The sequence below is a fragment of the Salvelinus sp. IW2-2015 genome, linkage group LG32 (genome assembly GCF_002910315.2).
Source record: "Salvelinus sp. IW2-2015 linkage group LG32, ASM291031v2, whole genome shotgun sequence".
Classification (NCBI taxonomy): domain Eukaryota; kingdom Metazoa; phylum Chordata; class Actinopteri; order Salmoniformes; family Salmonidae; genus Salvelinus; species Salvelinus sp. IW2-2015.
Genome location: NC_036871.1, coordinates 5,581,376 through 5,605,741, shown reverse-complemented (window position 1 = coordinate 5,605,741; position 24,366 = coordinate 5,581,376). Strand labels below are relative to the sequence as shown.

The following is a 24,366-nucleotide window of genomic DNA, read 5'->3' as shown; positions in this document are numbered from 1 at the left end:
GAAGAGTACCCCAAGGCCAGGCACCAATGTTCCCTCTAAACCGCGTGGGTACGTGCGTGGCCGCGCACCTCCTCCAGGACTGCAGCGCAGAAGAAATGCCATGTCGCGCAGAGATGCAAGAGATTGAAATTCACAGAGTTCGCCCCATTAGATGGCACTATATAGAGCAATGTTTTTCTGTGATCGAATCAACATATCTGCACTGTTCAGATCCACGCGTGAGCACATTGTTGATCATCCTTGCTAGTTAGCAGCCCAGTTATAAGTACAGGTACGCAATGGGGAGTTATTGCTTCCTACAAGAGCACGAAATGTGTAGGCTACATTTCAAGCAGTCTTTGAAAACCCAGTCAGGTAGAAATATTTATTTAACTAGGCAAATCAGTTAAAAACAAATTATTATTTATAATGACGGCCTACCCCGGACAAACCCTAAACCGGACGTCGCTGGGTTGTGATACAGCCTGGAATCGAACCAGGGTATGTAGTGACACATCTAGCATTGAGATACAGTGCCTGAGATACAGTGCTGTGCCACTTAATTGTCTTAATTAAAAGGGGCAGTGTTGTATTTTGAGACAGGCTCGAATATGCAAAAAGCCAATAGGCAGAGGGGTAGCCTACATTGTCTAATTCTCTGTATGGTAATAGCATTTTATTTTGTCAAGTGGTTTCTTGCATCATACAACACAATACAATTTACAGTCACCTATTTGGCCCATTGTGTTACAGACCAAGTGAAAAATCATGAAATATTGTCAAGCCCTTCAAAATGTAAAAACATTTTTAAAAGTCTCATGCACTGTAGGCCTGCATTGAACACCTAGTATAACCTACCGTAGAACATATCATAGAAATGGAAAGCGATTTCCATGTGAAAATGTTATGGGATTTGCTATTGGTTTTGTTGGTAGGCTTAAATTAGGCTAAAATAGCCACAATAGCCTATTGACTACGGTCTAAAACTGTAAGAGTACAACCTCAATGTTCACTGTAAATGCGAGCTGGAAGTTGCACAAAATTCTCAATATTCAAGTTTCCGCTCACAAGATCTAAAATTTGTCCAGTACCCCCAAAACTTGCCAGGCCCCACATCCTCATAGGTCATTTTTCCCCTTCTCTTATATGAAAAAAAGAAACGTCCTCTCACTGTCAAGTGCATTTATTTTTAGCAAACTTAACATGTGTAAATATTTGTATGAACATAACAAGATTCAACAACTGAGACATAAACTGAACATGTTCCACAGACATGTGACTAACAGAATTGAATAATGTGTCCCTGAACAAAGGGGGGGTCAAAATCAAAAGTAACAGTATCTGGTGTGGCCACCAGCTGCATTAAGTACTGCAGTGCATCTCCTCCTCATGGACTGCACCAGTTTTGTCAGTTCTTGCTGTGAGATGTTACCCCCCTCTTCCACCAAGGCACCTGCAAGTTCCCGGGGGGGGGGCAGCCCTAGTCCTCACCCTCCGATCCAACAGGTCCAAGACGTGCTCAATGGGAGATCCGGGCTCTTTGCTGGCCATGGAAGAACACTGATATTCCTGGCTTGCAGGAAATCACGCACAGAACGAGCAGTATGGCTGGTGGCATTGTCATGCTGGAGGGTCATGTCAGGATGAGCCTGCAGGAAGGGTACCACATGAGGGAGGAGGATTTCTTCCCTGTAACGCACAGCGTTGAGATTGCCTGCAGTGACAACAGGCTCAGTCCGATGACGCTGTGATACACCCCCCCAGACCATGATGGACCCTCCACCTCCAAATCGATCCTGCTCCAGAGTACAGGCCTCGGTGTAACGCTCATTCCTTCGACGATAAACGCAAATCTGACCATCACCCCTGGTGAAGCAAAACCGCGACTCGTCAGTGAAGAGCACTTTCTGCCAGTCCTGTCTGGTCCAGCGAAGGTGGGTTTGTGCCCATAGGCAAAGTTGTTGCCGGTGATGTCTGGTGAGGACCTGCCTTACAACAGGCCTACAAGCCCTCAGTCCAGCCTCTCTCAGCCTATTGCGGACAGTCTGAGTACTGATGGAGGGAGTGTGCGTTCCTGGTGTAACTCGGGCAGTTGTTGTTGCCATCCTGTACCTGTCCCGTAGGTGTGATGTTCGGATGGACCGATCCTGTGAAGGTGTTGTTACACGTGGTCTGCCACTGTGAGGACGATCAGCTGTCCATCCTGTCTCCCTGTAGCGCTGTCTCAGGCGTCTCACAGTACGGACATTGCAACTTATTGCTCTAGCCACATCTGCAGTCCTCATGCCTCCTTGCAGCATGCCTAAGGCACGTTCACGCAGATGAGCAGGGACCCGTGGCATCTTTCTTTTGGTGTTTTTCAGAGTCAGTAGAAAGGCCTCTTTAGTGTCCTATGTTTTCATAACTGTGACCTTAATTGCCTACCGTTTGTAAGCTGTTTTACGTCTTAACTACCGTTCCACAGGTGCATGTTCATTAATTGTTTATGGTTCATTGAACAAGCATGGGAAACAGTGTTTAAATCCTTTACAATGAAGATCTGTGAAGTTTTGGATTTTTACGAATGATCTTTTAAAAGACAGGGTTTTTCTTTTTTTGCTGAGTTTATATATATAAATACATATATACACTGCTCAAAAAAATAAAGGATACTGACAATGAAGAGAGAGAAACCAATTATATAGTCCATATAAAACCTTGACAACGGTTAGCTTTCCAGATTCAGTTTCAATGTATGGTGCATGTTTAAATAAAATATATATATTTTATTATTAAAATTTAAACGTGTGGGACACTAATCCCGACTATTATAAGAAATCCCGCTATGCCCTCCGACGAACCATAAAACAAGCAAAAAGTCAATACAGGACTAAGATCAAAGCCTACTACACTGGCTCCGACGRTCGTTAGATGTGGCAGAGTTCGCAAACTATCACGGATTACAAAGGTAATCACAGCCGCAACCTGCCCAGTGAAGTGAGCCTACCAGATGAGCTGGCAAGTGTCTTCACTGACATTTTCAACCTCTCTTTGACCCAGTCTGTAATACCTACATGTTTCAAGCAGAACACCAAGGTAACATATACTGCACTTCACAATGCCCTTTCCCACCTGGACAAGAGGAACACCTATGTGAGAATGCTGTTCATTGACTACAGCTCAGCATTCAACACCATAGTGCCCCCAAGCTCACAACTAAGCAAAGGACTCTGGGACTGAACACCTCTCTCTGCAACTGGATCCTGGACTTCCTGATGGGCCGCCACGAGTGTAGCTGAGTGTAGGCAACACATCCGCCGCGCTGACCATCAACACATGCGCCACCTCAGGGTTGCGTGCTGAGTCCCCTCCTGTACTCCCTGTTCACCCATAAATCCTACACTATCATTACATTTGCAGATGACAAAACGATGGTAGGCCTGATCACCGACGACAATGAGACAGCCTATAGGGAGGACGTCAGAGACCTGGTAGTGTGGTGCCAGAACAACAACCTCTCCCTCAAAGTGATCAAGACAAAAGGAGCTGATCGTGGACTACAGGAATCGGCGGGCCGAGCACGCCTCCATTCCCATTGGCGGGGCTGTAGTGGAACGGGTTGAGAGCTTCAAGTTCCTCGATGTCCACAATACTAAGGATCTATCATGGTTCACACAAACCAACACAGTCGTGAAGAGGGCATGACAACACCTCTTCCCCCTCAAGAGGTTGAAAAGATTGGGCATGAGCCTGATGGTATTCTTAACGTGTTACACAACAAAAACATTATATATCTGATCAAGTGTATTTGTGGTCTAAGCTATGTAGGAAAAACTAAACGAGCTCTGAAAAAAAGGATAGCAGAACAAGAGTAATATCAGGATTCTTGACCAGAGAAACCCTGTGGCTGCGCATTTCTTGGAGGCTCGTCACAACATTAGCTCTCTGAGATACAACAGTATCGAACATGTTAAGACTCCTAGGAGGAGGTAAGATCCTGATCATCTTTTATTAAGAGAACTTTATTGGATTCACCATTTATGCACCATGTCTCCTAAAGATCTGAACCAAGAGTTTGATATCAGACCATTTCTTACATGAATGTCATTTTTCCTGCCTTCCAGGCCTCCTACTTGGTCATTTTGTACATATACACTACTGTTCAAAAGTTTGGGGTCAATTAGAAATGTCATTGTTTTGAAAGAGAATTTTTGGTCCATTAAAATAAACACCAAATTGATCAGACGCCTCACAAGTCCTCAATTGGCAGCTTCATTAACTAGTACCCGCAAAACACCAGTCTCAACGTCAACAGTGAAGAGGCGACTCCGGGATGCTGGCTTTCTAGGCAGAGGTCCTCTGTCCAGTCCTCTGTCCAGTGTCTGTTCTTTCGACCATCTTAATCTTTTATTGGCCAGTCTGAGATATGGCTTTTTCAATTTTTTTTAGGATCACCATTTTATTTTAAGAATGTCAAATGTCAGAATAATAGTTGAGTCAATGATTTATTTAAGCTTTTATTTCTTTCATCACATTCCCAGTGGGTCAGAAGTTAACATACACTTAATTGGTATTTGGTAGCATTGTCTTTAAATTGTTTAACTTGGGTCAAACGTTTTAGGGAGCCTTCCATAAGCTTCCCACAAGAAGTTGGGTGATTTTGGCCCATTCCTCCTGACAGAGCTGGTGTAACTGAGTCAGGTTTAGGCCTCCTTGCTCGCACACAATTTTTCAGTTTTGCCCACACATTTTCTATGGGATTGAGGTCAGGACTTTGTAATGGCCACTACAATACCTTGTCCTGAAGGCATTTTGCCACAACTTTGGAAGTATGCTTGGGGTCATTGTCCATTTGGAAGACCCAGTTGCAACCAAGCTTTAACTTCCTGACTGATGTCTTGAGATGTTGCTTCAATATATCCACATAATTTCCCTGCCTCATGATGCCATCTATTTTGTGAAGTGCACCAGTCCCTCCTGCAGCAAAGTACAACATGATGCCCCACAACATGATGCTGCCACCCCCGTCCTTCACGGTTGGGATGGTGTTCTTCGGCTTGCAAGCATCCACCTTTTTCCTCCAAACATAACGATGGTCATTATGGCCAAACAGTTCTATTTTTGTTTCATCAGACCAGAGGACATTTCTCCAAAAAGTATGATCTTTGTCCCCATGCGCAGTTGCAAACCGTAGTCTGGCTTTTTAATGGCGGTTTTGGAGCAGTGGCTTCTTCCCTGCTGAGCGACCTTTCAGGCCTCGTTTTACTGTGGTAATAGATACTTTTGTACCCGTTTCCTCCAGCATCTTCACAAGGTCCTTTGCTGTTGTTCTGGGATTGATTTGCACTTTTCGCACCAAAATACGTTCATCTCTAGGAGACAGAACGTGTCTCCTTCCTGAGCGGTATGACGGCTGCATGGTCCCATGGTGTTTGTACAGATGAACGTGGTACCTTCAGTCGTTTGGAAATTGCTCCCAAGGATGATCCAGACTTGTGGAGGTCTACAACTTATTTTCTGAGGTCTTGGCTGATTTCTTTTGATTTTCCCATGATGTCAAGCAAAGAGGCACTGAGTTTGAAGGTATGCCTTGAAATACATCCACAGGTACCCCTCCAATTGACTCAAATGATGTCAGTTAGCCTATCAGAAGCTTCTAAAGCCATGACATAATTTTCTGGAATTTTCCAAGCTGTTTAAAGGCATAGTCAACTTAGAGTATGTACACTTCTGATCCACTGGAATTGTGATACAGTGAATTATAAGTGAAATAATCTGTCTGTAAACAATTTTTGGAAAAATGACTTGCTAGATGTCGTAACCGACCTTCCAAAACTATAGTTTCTTAACAAGAAATGTGTGGAGTGGTTGAAAAACTAGTTTTAATGACTCCAACCTAAGTGTATGTAAACTTCAGACTTCCACTGTATATATTACATTCTGTAACAACTACATGTGCCCATCTCATTGATATAAAACTATTAAGAGATATACCTGGTTGGTTAGCTACCTGCAGATTAATACAGGGTAGTAAAGTCATGGGGGTATGGGTCATTGTTAGCTAGCTACTTACCTACATGTCTTAACACAAGACTCCACTATGCAAGTAACCACTTCGGGTGCGTTCGTAAATTCAGTCTGACCATCTACTCCGATTTCAGAACACTCTCGTCTGAGTGTGCCAGAGCGCAGAATAACTGATTTAGTTACAAACGCTCAACACCCGTTGAATATGGCCGGTGTCAGCAAACATTGGGGGGGAAAAAAATCGTAATTAAATTGTTGCCAGCAGCACAGTTAGTCACCAACGCTCTGGATAACATGAAAACAGCCTAACCAGCTCTGCCAGAGTGAGTAAAATGGTCAGAGTGGGGTGTTCTCTCATTTGTGTCTGGAAGTAGCCAATGTTAGAAAGTTAGCCTGGGTGCGTGAATGCCGTTGTGAGGTCAGAACGCTCGGATCAACCCATCTCATTGGCCAGAGCATCCAGTGTGAACGCTCCGAGAGCGAAACTCTCTGAATTTATGAACAGACAAACTGTCCCCAATGCTCTAGATAACATAACAGCCTAACCAGCTCTGCTAGGGAAAGTAATGTTCAGTGAGCTGTTCTCTCATTTGTGTCTGGAAGTAGATCTATCAACTTAGCCAGTTAGCTTRGGTGCTTGACTGCTGTTAGGACAGAACGCTCAGATCAACCCTTAAAAAGAGATGGTCGGGCTAAAGCTTAAGAGAGTGTGAACTATGCTGAAGGGGTGCAGACAAAGAAGAGCTCTCCAGTTGATACCAAAACATTAAAAAAAGACAATTTTCTCAAAAGTGAGTTTACAAGTTGATCAACTTTCAAAGCAGAATGACTTTCCCATTGTTCCTCAAATGCAGTGCATTACACACAATTGTGTAGCTCTGTGTCTCTGCTTTTATCCAATGTAAAAAAACACAACTTCAAATGTTGCTACATAAGACCGAATCAAGGCGGTCGGTCGGTCACATATGTGGGAATTCCTTCAAGACAGTTGGAAAAGCATTCCTCATCAAGATGTATATCAAATCAATATCTGTAGGCTAAATATAGCCAAATTATTCAGTCTAGGAACATTGGGTGCAGTAAACAAAAATACAAAACACAGCAGAGTATGAAGTGGCCAATCGGACGTAAGAGGACGATGCACTTCCTTTGAGCCCAAAAACTGCCGCAAAAATTGTAGGAGGGAGGAAATCCCCCCACAGCTTAGAATCTTTAGTGTTTTATACATATATATTAAAAAACGCAACAATCAAATATAAGAGGAAGGGTAGACCAGCTGGTAGAGGTGAGTCTTAAGGCCTGCTTTAAATGCCTCAGTGGTTTGAGCAGCCCAAACGTGAAGTGAGGGAGGAAAAAAGGTTAAACAAGGTTCTCTCTTGATCGATCAATATAAAATCAGCCAACACATGGCACATGCATTTACAATTTTCAAGGATCAATTAAATGTGTGTGTGTGTGTGTGTGTGTATAATGCATGTGTGAGAACACACCTTTCCTGGAGGAAGGAGCAGCAGGCATCCTTGACATTCTGCAGCTGCAAAAAGCTGGCTCCAATCAGCAGGGACTGGACGTTCTGCTGGTCGATGGCCACATGGCCATTATACGCAAAATTGATCAAAGCTTCAAGTGCACTGCCAAGGGGAAAAAAGAAAGGACACCTAATGTAAGGGAGCAGCACTATGGCCCAGTACAGAAACACCCCCCCCCCACCGATTAGTTACTTTGGTAACACTTTACTTGACACTGGCATAACCATGTCATAACAGCTTATAAACTTGTCATTAGCTGTTATAATATGGTCATAACATTGTCTTGACATATTTAGACTTGTGACATATATAGCGTTAATTTATGGCTGGTTATGATACCTATATTAGAATGCCAAAACCGACCACACAAGGCAACACATTCCATTACACCATAGCTTGCGTGTCAACAGTATGTTAATATTATATATAATCTTCATACATCATTATAATTGCACACACATTGATGTCAGACATGCCCCTACTCCAATGTTCTGATGACTGGGCTGAACGCAGCAGCAGATTTCAGGAGCAGGACAAGACACCCTCTTTTTGACTGATATAAGGGTTGTATGTGATAGGCCTATCTGGCTTACGTGGTCATAATACTTCTTGACAGTGTCATAAAGTGTATTTTCTTAGTCCAAGTAAAGTGACAGGATGGTCATAGTGCTTTATAGCAGTGTCAAAGTGTAATTTCCACAAGTTATTTCAAATATGGATGGAAAAAACATGAAGATTTCATTACAACAAAAGGATTTAAGAAACAAACTTTCAAAACGAAAGGACATTTCTTGGCAGGGAAAAACTAATTTGAATAAATGTTGATTCTAAAGATTGATTCTATACATCGTTTGACATTTTTCTACGGACTGTAACGGAACTTTTGGGACTTTTCGTCCGTACTTTCCGCTGGACTTGCACGTGCGTCGTGAGTTTAGATTGTGTACTAAACGCGCAAACAACAAGGAGGAATTTGGACATAAATGATGGACATTATCGAACAAAACAAACATTTATTGTGGAACTGGGATTCCTGGGGGTGCATTCTGATGAAGATCATCAAAGGTAAGTGAATATTTATAATGCTATTTCTGACTTCTGTTGACTCCAACATGGCGGATATCTTGGGTTGATTTGTCGTCTGAGCGCTGTACTCAGATTATTGCATGGTTTGCTTTTTCCGTATAGTTAAAAAAATATATATCTGACACAGCGGTTGCATTAAGGAGTAGTGGATCTAAAATTCCATGTATAACACTTGTATTTTCATGAACATTTATGATGACTATTTCTGTAAATTGATGTGGCTCTCTGCAAAATCACCGGATGTTTTGGGACTACTGAACATAACGCGCCAATGTAAACTCAGATTTTTGGATATAAATATGAACTTTACCGAACAAAACATACATGTATTGTGTAACATGAAGTCCTATGAGTGTCATCTGATGAAGATCAAAGGTTAGTGATTAATTGTATCTATATTACTGCTTTTTATGACTCCTCTCTTTGGCTGGAGAAATGGCTGTGTTTTTCTGTGACTTGGCTCTGACCTAACATAATCGTTTGGTTTGCTTTGGTCGTAAAGCCTTTTTGAAAAATCGGACACTGTGGCTGGATTTACAACAAGTGTATCTTTAAAATGGTGTAAAATACATGTATGTTTGAGGAATTTTTAATTATGGTATTTCTGTTGTTTTGAATTTGGCGCCCTGCAGTTTCACTGGATGTTGACGAGGTGAGACGCTACCGTCCCACATACCCTAGAGAGGTTAAATTCGTAACTAAATCGTTTTTTAAATTTCTATTGGAAGGTTTTAATCATTTGCAATTATGTCTACTTATGATAAGGTAAAAGGTTTATGTTTCTGTCTCCATGTGATATTGTAAATATATCCAATGCAAAAAACATCGACATTTAAATGGTATTAATAGATATACATTTCTGTTAATTCCCATATATTGCCACGGAAAGTTTCCACCTCTGAATATTCCCCAAAATGTGCAACCCTAAAGAAGAGTTAAGAAAATATTAACCAAATAAACTAAAGTAAAAAATACAACTAAATAACAAGGCTATATACAGGGGGTACTGGTACCGAGTCAGTGAGCGGGGGTACAGGTTTGTTGAGATAATTTGTACATGTAGGTAGGGGTGAAGTGACTATGCATAGATAATAACAGCGAGTAGCAGCAGTGTACAAAACAAATGGGGGGGTATGTAAAGTAATAGTCCGTAGGCCATTTAATTAATAAATCAAATAGTTGACATGACAACTAATTAAAATGCCACGGATGAGTTATTGTGACAGGGTAGGTACCAAAGTGTTGCTCATTGTTTCCTAGTGTTTGGCTACATTCAATGTTTTTTCATATATTCATCCTTCACCTAGTCCTCTTTGATTTAGAAGATACTGTTGCACAAACAACATGCTGATTTAGGCCTACACCATAATTATATCCTCCTGATTCCTGCTTACAAGCAAAAACTAAAGCAGGAAGTACCAGTAACTCACTCAATACAGAAGTGGTCAGATGACGTGAACGCTAAGCTACAGGAATGTTTTGCTAGCACAGACTGGAATATGTTCCGGGATTCATCCAATGGCATTGAGGAGTACACCCCCCCAGTCACCGGCTTCATCAATAAATGCATCGACGTCCCCACAGTGACTGTACGTACATACCCCAACCAGAAGCCATGGATTACAGACAAGATCCGCAACGAGCTAAAGGCTAGAGTTTCGGCTTTCAAGGAGCGGGACACGAATGCGGACGCCTATAAGAAATCCCGCTATGTACTCAGACAAACCCTCAAACAGGCAAAGCATCAATACAGGACTAAGATTGAATCCTACTAAAACAGCTCTGACCCTTGTCGGATGTGGCTGGGCTTGAAAACTATTACGGACTACAAAAGGGAAACCCAGCCACGAGCTGCCCAGTGACGCGAGCCTACCGAATGAGCTAATTCCCTTTTATTCTCTATTTGAGGCAAGCAACACTGAAGCATGCATGAGAGCACAAGCTGTTCCGCACGACTGGGTGATGTCGGTCTCCATAGCCAATGTGAGCAAGACCTTTAAACAGGTCAACATTCACAAAGCTGCAGGGCCAGACGGATTACCAGGACGTGTACTCAAAGCATGCACGGACCAACTGGCATGTGTCTTCACTGACATTTTCAACCTCTCCCTGGCCGAGTCTGTAATACCTCCATGTTTCAAGCAGACCACCATAGTCCCTGTGCCCAAGATAGAGAAGGTAACCTGCCTAAATGATTACCGCCGCATAGCACTCATGTCGGTAGCCATGAAGTGCTTTGAAATGCTGGTCATGGGTCACAACACCATCATGCCAGAAACCCTAGACCCACTCCAATTCGCATACCGCCTCAACAGATCCACAGATGACGCACTCGCACTCCACACTGCCCTTTTCAACCTGGACAAAAGGAACACCTAAGTGAGAATGCTATTCATTGACTACAACAACATAGCTTAGTGATGAGCCTTGTGGTGCACTAAGGACCCTGGGACTAAACACCTCCATCTGCAACTGGATCCTGGTGGTAAGGGTAGGCAACAACACATCTGCTACGCTGATCCTCAACATTGGGGCCCCTCAGGGGTGCGTGCTTAGTCCCCTCCTGCACTCCCTGTTCACCTACGACTGCTTGACCAAGCACAACTCCAGCTGACGACACAACAATGGTAGGCCTGATCACCGACAATGATGAGAGCCTATAGGGAGGAGGTCAGAGACCTGGCAGTGTGGTGCCAGGACAACAACATCTCTTTCAATGTGAGCAAGACAAAGGAAATGATCGTGGACTATAGGAAAAGGAGGACCGAACAGGCCCCCATTAACATCAACAGGGCTGGAGCGGGTCGAGAGTTAAGTTCCTTGATGTCCACATCCCCAACAAACGATCATGGTCCAAACACACCAAGACAGTTGTGAAGAGGGCACGACAACACCTCTTCCCCCTCAGGAAACTGAAAAGATTTGGCATGGGTTCCCCGAAGTTCTACAGCTGCACCATCGAGAGCATCCTGGCCGGTTGCATTACCGCAACTGCTCGGCATCTGACCGGAAGGCAATTCAGAGGGTAGTGCGTACGGCCCAGTACATCACTGGGGCCAAGATTACTGACATCCAAGACCTAAAAATGGTCAAAGACTCCAGTCACCCAAGTCATTGACTGTTCTCTCTGCTACTGCATGGCAAGCGATACTAGAGCACCAAGTCTAGGACCAAAAGGCTCCTTAACAGATTCTACCCCCAATCAATAAGTGCTGAACAACTAAACTAATCAAATGGCCACATGGACTATTTACATTGAACCCCCCGTCCCCCTTTGTTTTTACACTGCTGCTACTCGCTGTATATTATCTATGCATAGTCACTTTTCAAATTACCTTGATTAACCTGTACCCCGACACATTGACTCGGTACCGGTACCCACTGTATATAGCCTCGTTATTGTTATGTAAATGTCATGTTACTTTTTGATAGATCAGATTTTTTTTAAACTTTAGTATATTTAGTAAATATATATACTGTATATATATATATATATATTATATATAACTCTAATCCTTGAACTGCATTGTTGGATAAGGTCTTGTTAGTAAGCATTTCACAGTAAGGTCTACACCTGTTGTATTCGGCACAGGTGACAAATAAAATGTGATTTTATTTCTTGTTTCATACAGGTACGCATGCATTGGGTTGCAGGTGCTTCGAGGAGGGAATCAACTTAAAGCAGCAATATGTAACTTTTTGCGTGACCCGACCAAATTCACATAGAAATTTCAAGTTACAGATCTGTCATTCTCATTGAAAGCAAGTTTAAAAAGTGGTAGATATGTTCTATGTGTGCTATTTCTATGCTTCCAGTTCTTCCTTTTAGTTTTGCGTCTTTTACTTTTGGTTTTGTACACCAGCTTCAAACAGCTGAAAATACAATATTTCACAGCGGTTTAGACTGTGCAATGATTCTCTACATTATACTAGCTTGTTTTGTCACAGACTGAAATTAGGTGAACTATTAGAATTTTTGCAACCATGAAATGGCAGAGCGATTCCTGCCTAGTGCATCTTTAAAACAGGTCCATTTTACATAAAAAGCACTTAGCCTACTTTGTTGAACATTTTGGAACATGGTTTGCATTGTTAGGTGATCAGCTTGACAGTTCAGCAGAGAATTTGTGAATTGTCAGAATAACGCACATAAATGACTTGAAACATCCTGTGTGCACGACTGCAGCGATTTATTTTCAAAAGGAAGGCGATAATAACGTTGTAACTGATTTTAAATGTGTTATTACAATTATTAATATTGGCTAGGGTGATGGGTTGTTTCTGGTCCAGCCAATACACCTGCACTTCGAACATCTCCTTTCAAATGGGCATTAATATGGCGATGTTTCCCCTTTGCTGCTTTAACAGTCTCCACTCTCAGTGCTGCTGAGTGAGTAGGCTACAAGGGCCTTACCTAGGGTCCATCCCTTGCATTACAATCTCATCTTGCTTGCACTCTACCATGTCATTTGTAAACATGGCATGGAAGTAAGGGATGGAGGCAGCCAGAACAATCCTGTGGGCGCTGAACTTGTGGTCTCCAACCTGTAAGGGCGATACAAGCAAGTGATTTAGTCCAGACATGGGTCAAATACATAGCCTGTCAAATACATGTTCCATACGGTAGAATGGAACAAATGGAATAGCATCAAAAGGGTGCATATTTCAAGCTAAATCAAGCCCACCTCAAGTGCATTCATTTGACAGAATTGTAACACAGTTGAAGTCGGAAGTTTACATACACTTACGTTGGAGTCATTAAAACTCGTTTTTCAACCACTCCACTAATTTCTTGTTGACAAACTATAGTTTTGGCAAGTCGGTTAGGACATCTACTTTGTGGATTACAAGTAATTTTTCCAACAATTGTTTACAGACAGATTATTTCACTTATAATTAACTGTATAACAATTCCAGTTGGTCAGAAGTTTAGTTGACTGTGCCTTGAAACAGCTTGGAAAATTCCAAAAAATGATGTCATGGCTTTAGAAGCTTCTGATAGGCTAATTGACATCATTTGAGTCAATTGGAGGTGTACCTGTGGATGTATTTCAAGGCCTACCTTCAAACTCAGTGCCTCTTTGCTTGACATCATGGGAAAATCAAAAGAAATCAGCCAAGACCTCAGAAAAAAAGTCTGGTTCATCCTTGGGAGCAATTTCCAAACGCCTGAAGGTACCACGTTCATCTGTACAAACAATAGTACGCAAGTATAAACACCATGAGACCACGCAGCTGTCATAGTGCTCAGAAAGGAGACGTGTTCTGTCTCCTAGAGATGAACGTACCTTGGTGCGAAAAGTCCAAATCAATCCCAGAACAACAGCAAAGGACCATGTGAAGATGCTGGAGGACACAGGTACGAAAGTATCTATATCCACAGTAAAATGAATCCTATATCGACATAACCTAAAAGGCCGCTCAGCAAGGAAGAAGCCACTGCTCCAAAACCGCCATAAAAAAGCCAGACTACGGTTTGCAACTGCACATGGAGACAAAGATCATACTTTTTGGAGAAATGTCCTCTGATCTGATCTGATTAAACAAAAATAGAACTGTTTCCCCATAACGACCATTGTTATGTTTGGAGGAAAAAGGGGGATGCTTGCAAGCTGAAGAACACCATCCCAACTGTGAAGCACGGAGGTGGCAGCATCATGTTGTGGGGGTGCTTTGCTGCAGGAGGGACTGGTGCATTTCACAAAATAGATGGCATCATGAGGCAGGGAAATTATGTGGATATATTGAAGCAACATCTCAAGACATCAGTCAGGAAGTTAAAGCTTGGTCGCAAATGGGTCTTCAAAATGGACAATGACCCCAAGCATACTTCCAAAGTTGTGACAAAATGCCTTAAGTACAACAAAGTCAAGGTATTGGAGTGGCCATCACAAAGCCCTGACCTCAATCTCATAGAAAATGTGTGGGCAAAACTGAAACAGCGTGTACGAGCAAGGAGGCCTACAAATGTAACTCAGTTACACTAACTTATTGTGGGAAGCTTGTGGAAGGCTACCCGAAATGTTTGACCCAGGTTAAACAATTTAAAAAGTCAATGCTACCAAATACTAATTGAGTGTATGTAAACTTCTGACCCACTGGGAATGTGATGAAAGAAATAAAAGCTGAAATAAATCATTCTCTCTACTATTATTCTGACATTTCACATTCTGAAAAAAAAGTGACAGGGAATTTTTACTAGGATTAAATGTCAGGAATTGTGAAAAAACTGAGTTTAAATGTATTTGGCTAAGGTGTATGTAACTTCCGACTTCAACTGTAATCAGAACTTAATGTCACCTTTAACCATTGCTTCCCCCTTGGCAACACCAACATAAGATTATAGCCTATTGTATTCAGTAGCAGTGGTGTGAAGTACTTCAGTAAAAATACTTTAAAGTACTACTTAAGTAGTTTGTGGTATCTGTACTATACTATTTATATTTTTCAACTTTTACTTCACTACAATCTTAAAGGAAATAATGTACTTTCTACTCCATACATTTTACGTGACACGTAAAAGTACTCGTTACATTGTGAACACTTAGCAGGGCAGGAAAATGGTCCAATTCGCGCACTTATCAAGACAACACATGGTTATCCCTTCTACCTCTGATCTGGCGGACTCACTAAACACAAATACACCTTTTGTAAATGATGTCTGAGTGTTGGAGTGTGCCCCTGGCTATCCATACATTTTAAAAACAAGAAAATGGTGCCGTCTGCTTTGGTTAATAGAAGGAATTTGAAATGATTTACACTTTTACTCAATTTTAGCAATTACATTTACTTTTGATACTTAAGTATATTTAGAACCAAATACTTTGACATTTACTTAAGTAGTATTTTACTGAGTGACTTTTACTTTAGTAACTTTGTATTAAGGTGTATATATACTTTTACTCAAGTATGACAAGTGGGTACTTTTTCCACCACTGTTCATTAGGCTACTTATTTGAGAAATGTGTGTTTATTTTATATGGAAAACTATAAAATCAAAAGAGACATCTTGCGTGAGGTGGGTGCACTGACTGTTAGGCCTAACCAATACCAAGGTCAAGGCATGAAGTCGCCTTCATATAGGGCATGCAGTGCAGGTCGTGTTAAAGAGAAAGTGCACTAATGGAAGCCAGAGTGAAGGCTCGCTGGAGGTGATGCATTACAGACAAAGATGAAATTCCCAAGGGCTTCAGAATATGGCCCAGTAGATACGTAGGCTACAGGACAGTACACTGCAGCTTATCATAATGATGGTGCTTATTAATAGAGCAGGTGCATCACGTGGGAGGGCCTGAAGAGCGAACATATAAGTCCTGTTTCCATGTTCCCTGACGAGGGTCCTACTTACCACATGCAATGTGAACTTTTAGTTGATGCTGCAGGTGTTAAAGCCACAGATTTTAGGACAATTGACAGTCGGCTCGAGGTTTGTGAAGATAAGGGCAATGGCTGGCTAGTCATGTTAATTTGATTAAAGAATACCGCAATCTGAGATAACAATGGTCAGTAGTCCATATTTGTCTGAAAGCAAGGCATACTGGACTAGCTACGTTATACTATTCTAATTCAGCAGGGCTGTGTATTGTATACGTTAGTAACCAGTTGGCTAAGTCTTGCTTGAGAGGCCATTACTATTGCTAGCTAGACACCAGCGGTGAGTTTCCCAAAAAACAAACAGTCAAGATGATGTTAGTACTAAAGATGACCTTTACGTTTTAGGTAACCCGTACACCCAATTAACGTTAACTAGCTAACGTTAGTGTGCTGTTTCGCCATCACAGCAAAAAAATATGTTTTACTTGCAGCATTGGCAGTAACGTTAACGTTAGAGTAGACTTCAGTAGGTGCTAACAGTAGTTCTCTCTACAACCCAATAACTAACGAAGTAAAACTCCCTCTGGCTAAAGCTTTTATTGGTTCTTCCGGACGTAGGGTGAGTCTACTAGCAAGTTGTGCGGCCAAATCGTGGATAAAACTACCATGACAATTGAAAGGGAAGGGCTAAATGTGTTAGATAACTAACGTTACTTATTTGGCACGATAACCGCGACTTCTACATTCATATAATGCTTTACAGTCAGTAGCTACAGTAGCTAACTATGCTGCTTAGCCAATAACTTACCTGGGCTAGAGCTTTATATTTACAAATAGAAGGCTCTGCAGCTAGCTAGCTAGTGTAGCTACTGACTGTAAAGCATTATATGAATGTAGAAGTCGCGGTTATCGTGCCAAATAAGTAACGTTAGTTATCTAACACATTTATCCCTTCCCTTTCAATTGTCATGGTAGTTTTATCCACGATTTGGCCGCCCAACTTGTTAGTAGACTCAGTTAGTTAGCTTGCCTCAATTCTATTGCTAGCAAGATAGCTAGTTAGCCGGCTAGCTATTTTCTCAAAGTAAGTTACTGTAGTGCGCTTTGCTAGCTACTAGGCTAACTCCACACATACCTTCAGGGTGACATCGCAGAGTTTCCCTTGCCTTCTGATCTCCTCCATAACAGCATATCCACGACCTGGTAAATCGTGGACTGAAAAATGCATCAAATCCTCCAGTTCTTCATATATCATATCACCCATCGTCATTGAGGAAAAGGGAAATTACGAATTTTGAAAACGCCTAACAATGGGGAACTGACCGACTCGAGACACCGTAGTCGGAATATTCTCCAATCCACTAGTATTCTGCCAGCAACGCAAATTATGACGTGAAATTGTATGGTAATAAGGAAACCTTCAACATAAAAGCCTTGAATTTCATTCAACTGAAATGTGTCTTCTGCATTTAACCCAAACCCCTCTGAATCTGAGAGGTGCAGGGGTCCGCTTAAATTGTTGGGGATTAACTGCCTTACTTAAGGGCAGATCGACAGATTTTTACCTTGTCTGCTCAGGGATTCAATCTAGCAAACTTTCAGCCCAAATGCAATACACTGTAATAGACTGTACATGGGATACATATTGGGTTGTAGAGAGAACTATTCTACCAGGAAATACTCAGTAGATTGTGGTCAATAAACCCATAGAATATGGTGTTAGGTTATTGTATAACTGCTGTTATAATAACATTTATACAAATCTATTAGCAAGTACAAATTGCAAATGCTTAACTAATGTTAATTTTCCAAGACCAAAAATTGTTGGTAAAGTATTTTTAATCGTTATTTTGTTTCAAAGTTTTCATAAACCCTTTACAATATTTGATTGACAATAAAGAGCCTTCTGTTGATATTGGTCACATTACTGCTAACTAATGTGATCTTGTCATGCAGTGAGCACTGTGCAGTTCCAAAATAATCCAAAGGATGGCAGCCTAGACCACAAATTAATGTTTTGCATGAAATAATGTTCTGGTTAGTGCAATGTAGTAGGATTGTGATTTTAGGCTGCCATCCTTTGGATTATGTTGGAACTGCGTAAACTCTCATTAGCAGTAAACATGTATTATAACTGTAGAGTAGGGGGACACAGAGATAACTTGTCAAATCAAATGTATTTATAAAGCCCTTTTTACATCAGCTGATGTCACAAAGTGCTGTACAGCCTAAAATCCCAAACAGCAAGCAATGCAGATGTAGAAGCACGGTGACTAGGAAAAACTCCCTAGAAACGCCGGAACCTAGGAAGAAACCTAGAGAGGAACCAGGCTATGCGGGGTGGCAAGTCCTCTTCTGGCTGTGCCGGGTGGAGACCAGCAGAGTCAAATAATAATAATCACAGTGGTTGTAGAGGGTGCAACAGGTCAGCACCTCAGGAGTTATTGTCAGTTGGCTTTTCATAGCCGATCATTCATAGTATCTCTACCGCTCCTGCTGTCTCTAGAGAGTTGAAAATAGCAGCGTAATTTGAATTATTGCCAGCAGCACAGTTACTCACCAATATTTTTAACAAACAAGTAAAGAACCTAACCAGCTCTGCGATGTGAGTAGAATGGAGTGAAGATATATTATCTTGTTTATATCTGGAAGTAGTGTTAGCTAAATTAGCTAGCCAACTTTAGCCAGTTAGCTTGGGTGCTTGACTGCCTTCTGGGAAATGGACCAATCCTGTTTCTTAGCGGATTTTGGGGTTGAATAATCCTTGTGAGAATCAAGGACAGTGGATATTAGGTAACATATTAAAATGGGCAGTATATATGGGCGAGAGCATAAATTATGTTTAAAAATAGTTTAACTTTATGTCACGCCGCATTCAAACAATCGCTAAAGGGTTTAGATTTGGGGGCTCTGTGTTGATACAATATGTAAACTATGTGGTAGAGCAGGGTCACAAGGAAGTATAGCTATGGTAAAGTACAACCGGCTAAACAAGATAACATATTTGGGGGTTTCGAGAACCATGCGACTCAAGAAAACCTTAGTAGTTTTAAACTCGTGAGCCTTTATTTTGTTTTGACTAGAAGTCTAATTAAAAAGTCACCTGGTAACATAAACATTAGCGAAAAGAGAGGTGGAGTATGGTTGAGATTGTAGATAGCTTTCTGAGTTTAAAAACTTCTTAAGGCAAGGGGGCAGTATTTGGAAGTTCGGATGACTGACGTGCCCAAAGTAAACTGCCTGTTACTCAGTCCCAGAAGCTAGGATAGGCATATAATTGGTAGCATTGGATAGAAAACACTCTGAAGTTTCTAACACTGTTAAAATAATGTCTGTGAGTATAACAAAACTGATATGGCAGGCGAAACCCGAGGAGAATCCATCCGGAATTGTTGTTTTTTTAGGTTATTTCAATGCAAGCCTATGGGATATTCAAAATAATTCCTCCCAGATTGCAGTTCCTAAGCTGCTGTACCTCCTGGACTCTGAACTGCTTTTGACCTTTTGCCTGTTCACGACCATTCTCTTGCCTACCCCTTTTGGATGTAATAAATATCAAAGACTCAAACTATCTGCCTCCCTTGTCTGCATCTGGGTCTCGCCTTGTGCCCTTGTAGAATGTTTACATAGGGCTGTTATTTAAATATCACAAATAAATTAGTGATCTTGCCATAAGAGGACAGTCTATGTCCTTAGGTGAAAGCAGCACATAAGGAGCCAGAGATAACCAAGGGCATGGGCTGAATTCTGGAGATTGAGTGTACATCAAGATACACCAGGCGGGGGGTGTTGGGACAGCATTGGTCTGGTCCACACACAGTACCACTTGCAGCACCTGCAGCGGTAAAGATCGTCATGTCTCTCCTCGGTGAGTGCATAGTTCTCACTAAAAGTAAGGTCTAGCTGCATAATGGGTGAGCTTGAAGACACCATGATAGAGGAAGCGGAGCTAAAGAGAGAGAGAGACTAGATTCCACTGTAGACATACATGCAGATGGGTTGCGTCTAGGAGCTACTTTAACATCATAGTTGGGTTGGGTTAGCTGTTTTATTGGTTAATGCATCATATGAAAGAGGATTGATGTTGGGGTAATTGTACTCTAAGCAACATTTTGAAGGCATCGATGTGAGAGCATATACAGTGCTGAGTTACCTCAAGAGGATGTAGCATTGATTAGGGATATGCACTTGCCTATCAGGTGATGTGCCTATCAAGTGGCAATGAAGGAGATCGGGAACAAAGTGAAAATGACATGGCTTGGGAACACCTTGGAACCTGGGGCCAGAAAGGGGAAGACTGGGCAAAAGCATGAGGAGGCTTTTTAGGGCCAGCAGAAAAGTATCCTGGAGGCATAGAGTCAGGTGAAGAGAGAGTGGGAATTGTCATGGTCTCATACTTTGGTTTTCATGCATATATCATTTGCATAGCTTAACACATTGTTAATACTGTTATGTTTTGTGTTTTTCGTTGCTTTCCAAGTCTTATGCTATCACTCTCTTAGGAACCAGAAGGAGAAAGTGGGGGTGTGATGAGAGATGGGAATAAGATTGTGTATGGTGTAATCATAGAACAGACGCCATTAGTCTCTGAGTTTGAAAACCTCACGGAAAGAAGGCATAAACCTGAACCAGGACCAGAGGTTCCATGTCCGGTGATCCCAGGGAACCAGGTCTACATCCGAGTGTTCCGGAGGAAGTGGAACGAGCTAAGGCGAGAGGGTCCCTACGAAGTAGTCCTAGCAACACCAACAGCCGTCCAGGTGAAAGGAAGCACTACGTGGTACCATCTAAACCACTGTACCAGAGTTCTGGAGGAGATCGGTGAGCGACCATCGAGCCATGAGGAAGCAGAGGATACTGATACACCAGGCTGGAGCCCGGAGGAAACGGAAAGAGAAGAGGACCAAGGTGCAACTCCCAATAGCCAACATACACTCTCTCCTGAATATCCAGAGTCCAGGGATAAGGAGGAGTGACATGCCTGTTGCTCCTGATGACATACCTATTCTGGCAGATATGTACTGGAACATTTCCAGTAGTATGTGCCCATTATACATTTCAGAGGAGTTAGCAGGATGAGTGCACTCTATATGTGTGTCTGGGTCATTAGACACCATTAGACATGCACCTGTCTGGGAAATGGACATGACTGTTTAATTCTGTACCAGTGCTATGTCCTAATATTTACTGTTGCTATGGTTGGTTATGCCTATTGGGAATTTTCCAGAACACGTGTGTTCATTTCAGAGTGGTCAAAAGAATAAGTGCACTCTATATGTGCGTCTGGGTCATTAGACACCATTAGACATGCCCCTGCCTGGGGAGTGGACATGTCTATTTACATTTGAACCATTGCTATGGCTCTAAAGTTCCCATGCCCTAATGTGAAACCAAACTAAAATTAGTGCACGGCAAAAAGGATAACAGTGGCCAAATGCCAGAGGGGATGAATCATTAACATAAAGAGGAGTCACTACGTGTGTGACGTAAGGATGAAACCTGTATAAAGAGTGTGTGCCAAGGCTGGAAAGTTAGTTGTTTTCATGATCCAGCTCGGCTTATATTACTCTGTAATAAAAGTATATTTGAACTCACAGGCTCCGGAATTTGAGAAATACTATTGACTGAATATTTCCATGACAAGGTCAGTGATAAAGTAGGCTGTAGTAGTACTGCCAAGAGATGAACTACAGTGGTTCTTCCTTTAAAAGTTTGGAGCTTATGACGCGACCATTTGTGGTAGATGGTGGCAAATTGTGGTAAATTGTGTCATTCTGGCAACAATGGCTGACACTGCCATAGAATTCTGCGGCACCCCACAAGCTGTGCTGCAGTACGCCGCAACATTTAAAGGAAGAACCACTGTATAGGTGTACCTACCATAGGAGTCCCCTCGAAGCCTACCATTGACTATGTACTGTACATACCCAGCGTGCGACAGAGCTGCAGGAGTTGTGACCCGTTTTTGTTGGTTATGTTGTCGTAGTTGTGCCTAGGGGGGCATATGGGGGAGGGAATGCTGTCACCTCCAGGCAGGTGTTTGTCCCCCTGTGTGCTGAGGGTGTCAGGTTCTTGTCCGTGTCTGGCATTTACACTACCAGTCAAAATTTTAGAACACCTATTCATTCAAGGGTTTTTCTGAATTTTTACTATTTTCTACATTGTAGAATAATAGTGAAGACATCAAAACTATGAACTAACACATATGGAATCATGTAGTAACCAAAAAAGAGAAACAAATCAAAATATATTTGAGATTTGAGATTCTTCAAATAGCCACCCTTAAATTACACCCTTTCGGTCTCTTATGACCAGAAAGAGGTTCTAGATATCAGGACAGCGATTACTCACCTCGGAATGGAATTAGATTTTTTTTCTTTAACTTCTTTATGATAGGGGGCAGCATTTTCACTTTTGGATGAATTGCGTGCCCATAGTAAACTGCCTCCTACTCTGTCCCAGATGCTAATATATGCATATTATTATTACTATTGGATAGAAAACACTCTGAAGTTTCTAAAACTGTTTGAATGATGTCTGTGAGTATACAATAACTCATATGGCAGGCAAAAACCTGAGAAAAAATCCAAACAGGAAGTGAGAGTTCTGAGACTGGTCAATGTTCAACTCATCGCCGATTCAATTCCCTGTAAGATATGGATCTGTTTGCACTTCCTACGCCTTCCACTAGATGTCAACAGTCTGTAGAACGTGGAATGAAGCCTCTAGTGTGATGTGGGGCCGGATGGGAGGTGTTTCAGTCATTGGTCTGGCAGATTGCCAGTTCCTGGTCATGCGCTTTCCTCATGATATCGCCTTGCGTTCCATAACTTCGACAGACATGAAGGAATGCTCCGGTTGGAACGTTATTGGATATATATGATAACAACATCCTGAAGATTGATTCTCTACTTAGTTTGACCAGTGTATTTGACCTGTTATATAACTTTTTGAAGTTTTCGTCCGAGTTCGCCTGAATTTGCGCGAGCGTTTGGACATGTGCACTAAACATGCTATCAAAAGTAGCTACTTAGACATAAGTAATGGACATTATCGAAGAAAACAACGATTTATTGTGGAATTCCTGGGAGTGCATTCTGATGAAGATGATCAAAGGTAAGGGAATATTTATGATGTAATTTCTGTTGACTCCAAGATGGTGGAGAAATGTTGTTATGTTTGAGCGCCGTCTCAGATTATTGCATGGTGTGCTTTTTACGTAAAGTTTTTTTGAAATCTGACACAGCGGTTGCATTAAGAACAAATGTATCTTTAATTATATGTAAAACATGTATCTTTCATCAAAGTTTATGATGAGTATTTCTGTTATTTGACGTGGCTCTCTGCAATTTCTCTGGATATTTTGGAGGCATTTCTGAACATGGCGCCAATGAAAACCGAGATTTGTGGATATAAATATGCACATTATCGAACAAAATATAAATGTATTGTGTAACATGATGTCCTATGATTGTCATCTGATGAAGATCATCAAAGGTTAGTGATTAATTTTATCTCTTTCTGCTTTTTGTGACTACTATCTTTTGCTGGGAAAATGGCTGTGTTTTTCTGTGGCTTTGTACTGAGCTAACATAATCGTTTGGTGTGCTTTCACCGTAAATCCTTTTTGAAATCAGACATGTTGGCTGGATTCACAACATGTGTAGCTTTAATTTGGTGTCTTTCATGTGTGATTTCATGAAAGATTGATTTTTAGAGTAATATATTTGAATTTGGCGCGCTACATTTTTTCTTGCTTTTGGCCAAGTGGGACGCTACTGTCCCACATATCCCAGAGAAGTTAACGAGTCGGATGCAAAGGATTTACTTCAGACACCCGACAAGGCCCTCATCCCCGTCATTCGCAGGAGAAAGAGACGGAGATATCGGGGACGTAGGTCGGGGTGCCTTGTTAGGATCCGATGGCGAGCGGGTAATCTGCCTTTACCATCGGTCCTATTAGCTAACGTACAATCATTGGATAATAATTAGATGAACTACGATCACGTATATTCTACCAACGGGACATTAAAAACTGTAATATCTTGTGTTTCCCCGAGTTGTGGCTGAACAACGACATGAATAACATACAGCTGGCGGGTTTTACGCATTTTCCGCAGGATAGTACAGCAGCCTCTGTTAAGACAAGGGTTGGTGGTCTATGTATATTTGTAAACAACAGCTGGTGCACGACATCTAAGGAAGTCTCGAAGTTTTGCTCGCCTGCGGATGAGTATCTCATGATAAGTTGTAGACCACATAATTGTTTTAATGTTTATTTAACAAACAAAAAAATATTGAACCTTTATTTAACTAGGCAAGTCATAAGAACAAATTCTTATTTACAATGATGAACCAGGAACTGTAGTGACCCCTCATTAATCAACAAGAGAAAGATAGAGGTAGGCTAATAACATTAGTGGAACTTATGAAAGGTAGACCTATATACTGT

The 24,366-nt window shown here is 41.7% G+C and overlaps 1 protein-coding gene across 1 annotated transcript in view; it reads right to left on the bottom strand.

Moving 5' to 3' along the window:
• The window catches only part of klhl18 (kelch-like family member 18), a 58,968-nt gene extending 41,716 nt beyond the window's left edge, over nt 1–17,252 (bottom strand). Inside the window, exons 1-3 of the mRNA XM_023977846.2 lie at nt 17,050–17,252; nt 13,015–13,145; nt 7,476–7,616 (exon numbers count right to left, since the gene is read on the bottom strand). Coding sequence (XP_023833614.1) covers nt 7,476–7,616; nt 13,015–13,145; nt 17,050–17,184 — 407 coding nt within the window. The 5' untranslated portion in view covers nt 17,185–17,252. The remainder of the gene's footprint in view (nt 1–7,475; nt 7,617–13,014; nt 13,146–17,049) is intronic.
• Between the last annotated feature and the right edge of the window lie 7,114 nt (nt 17,253–24,366).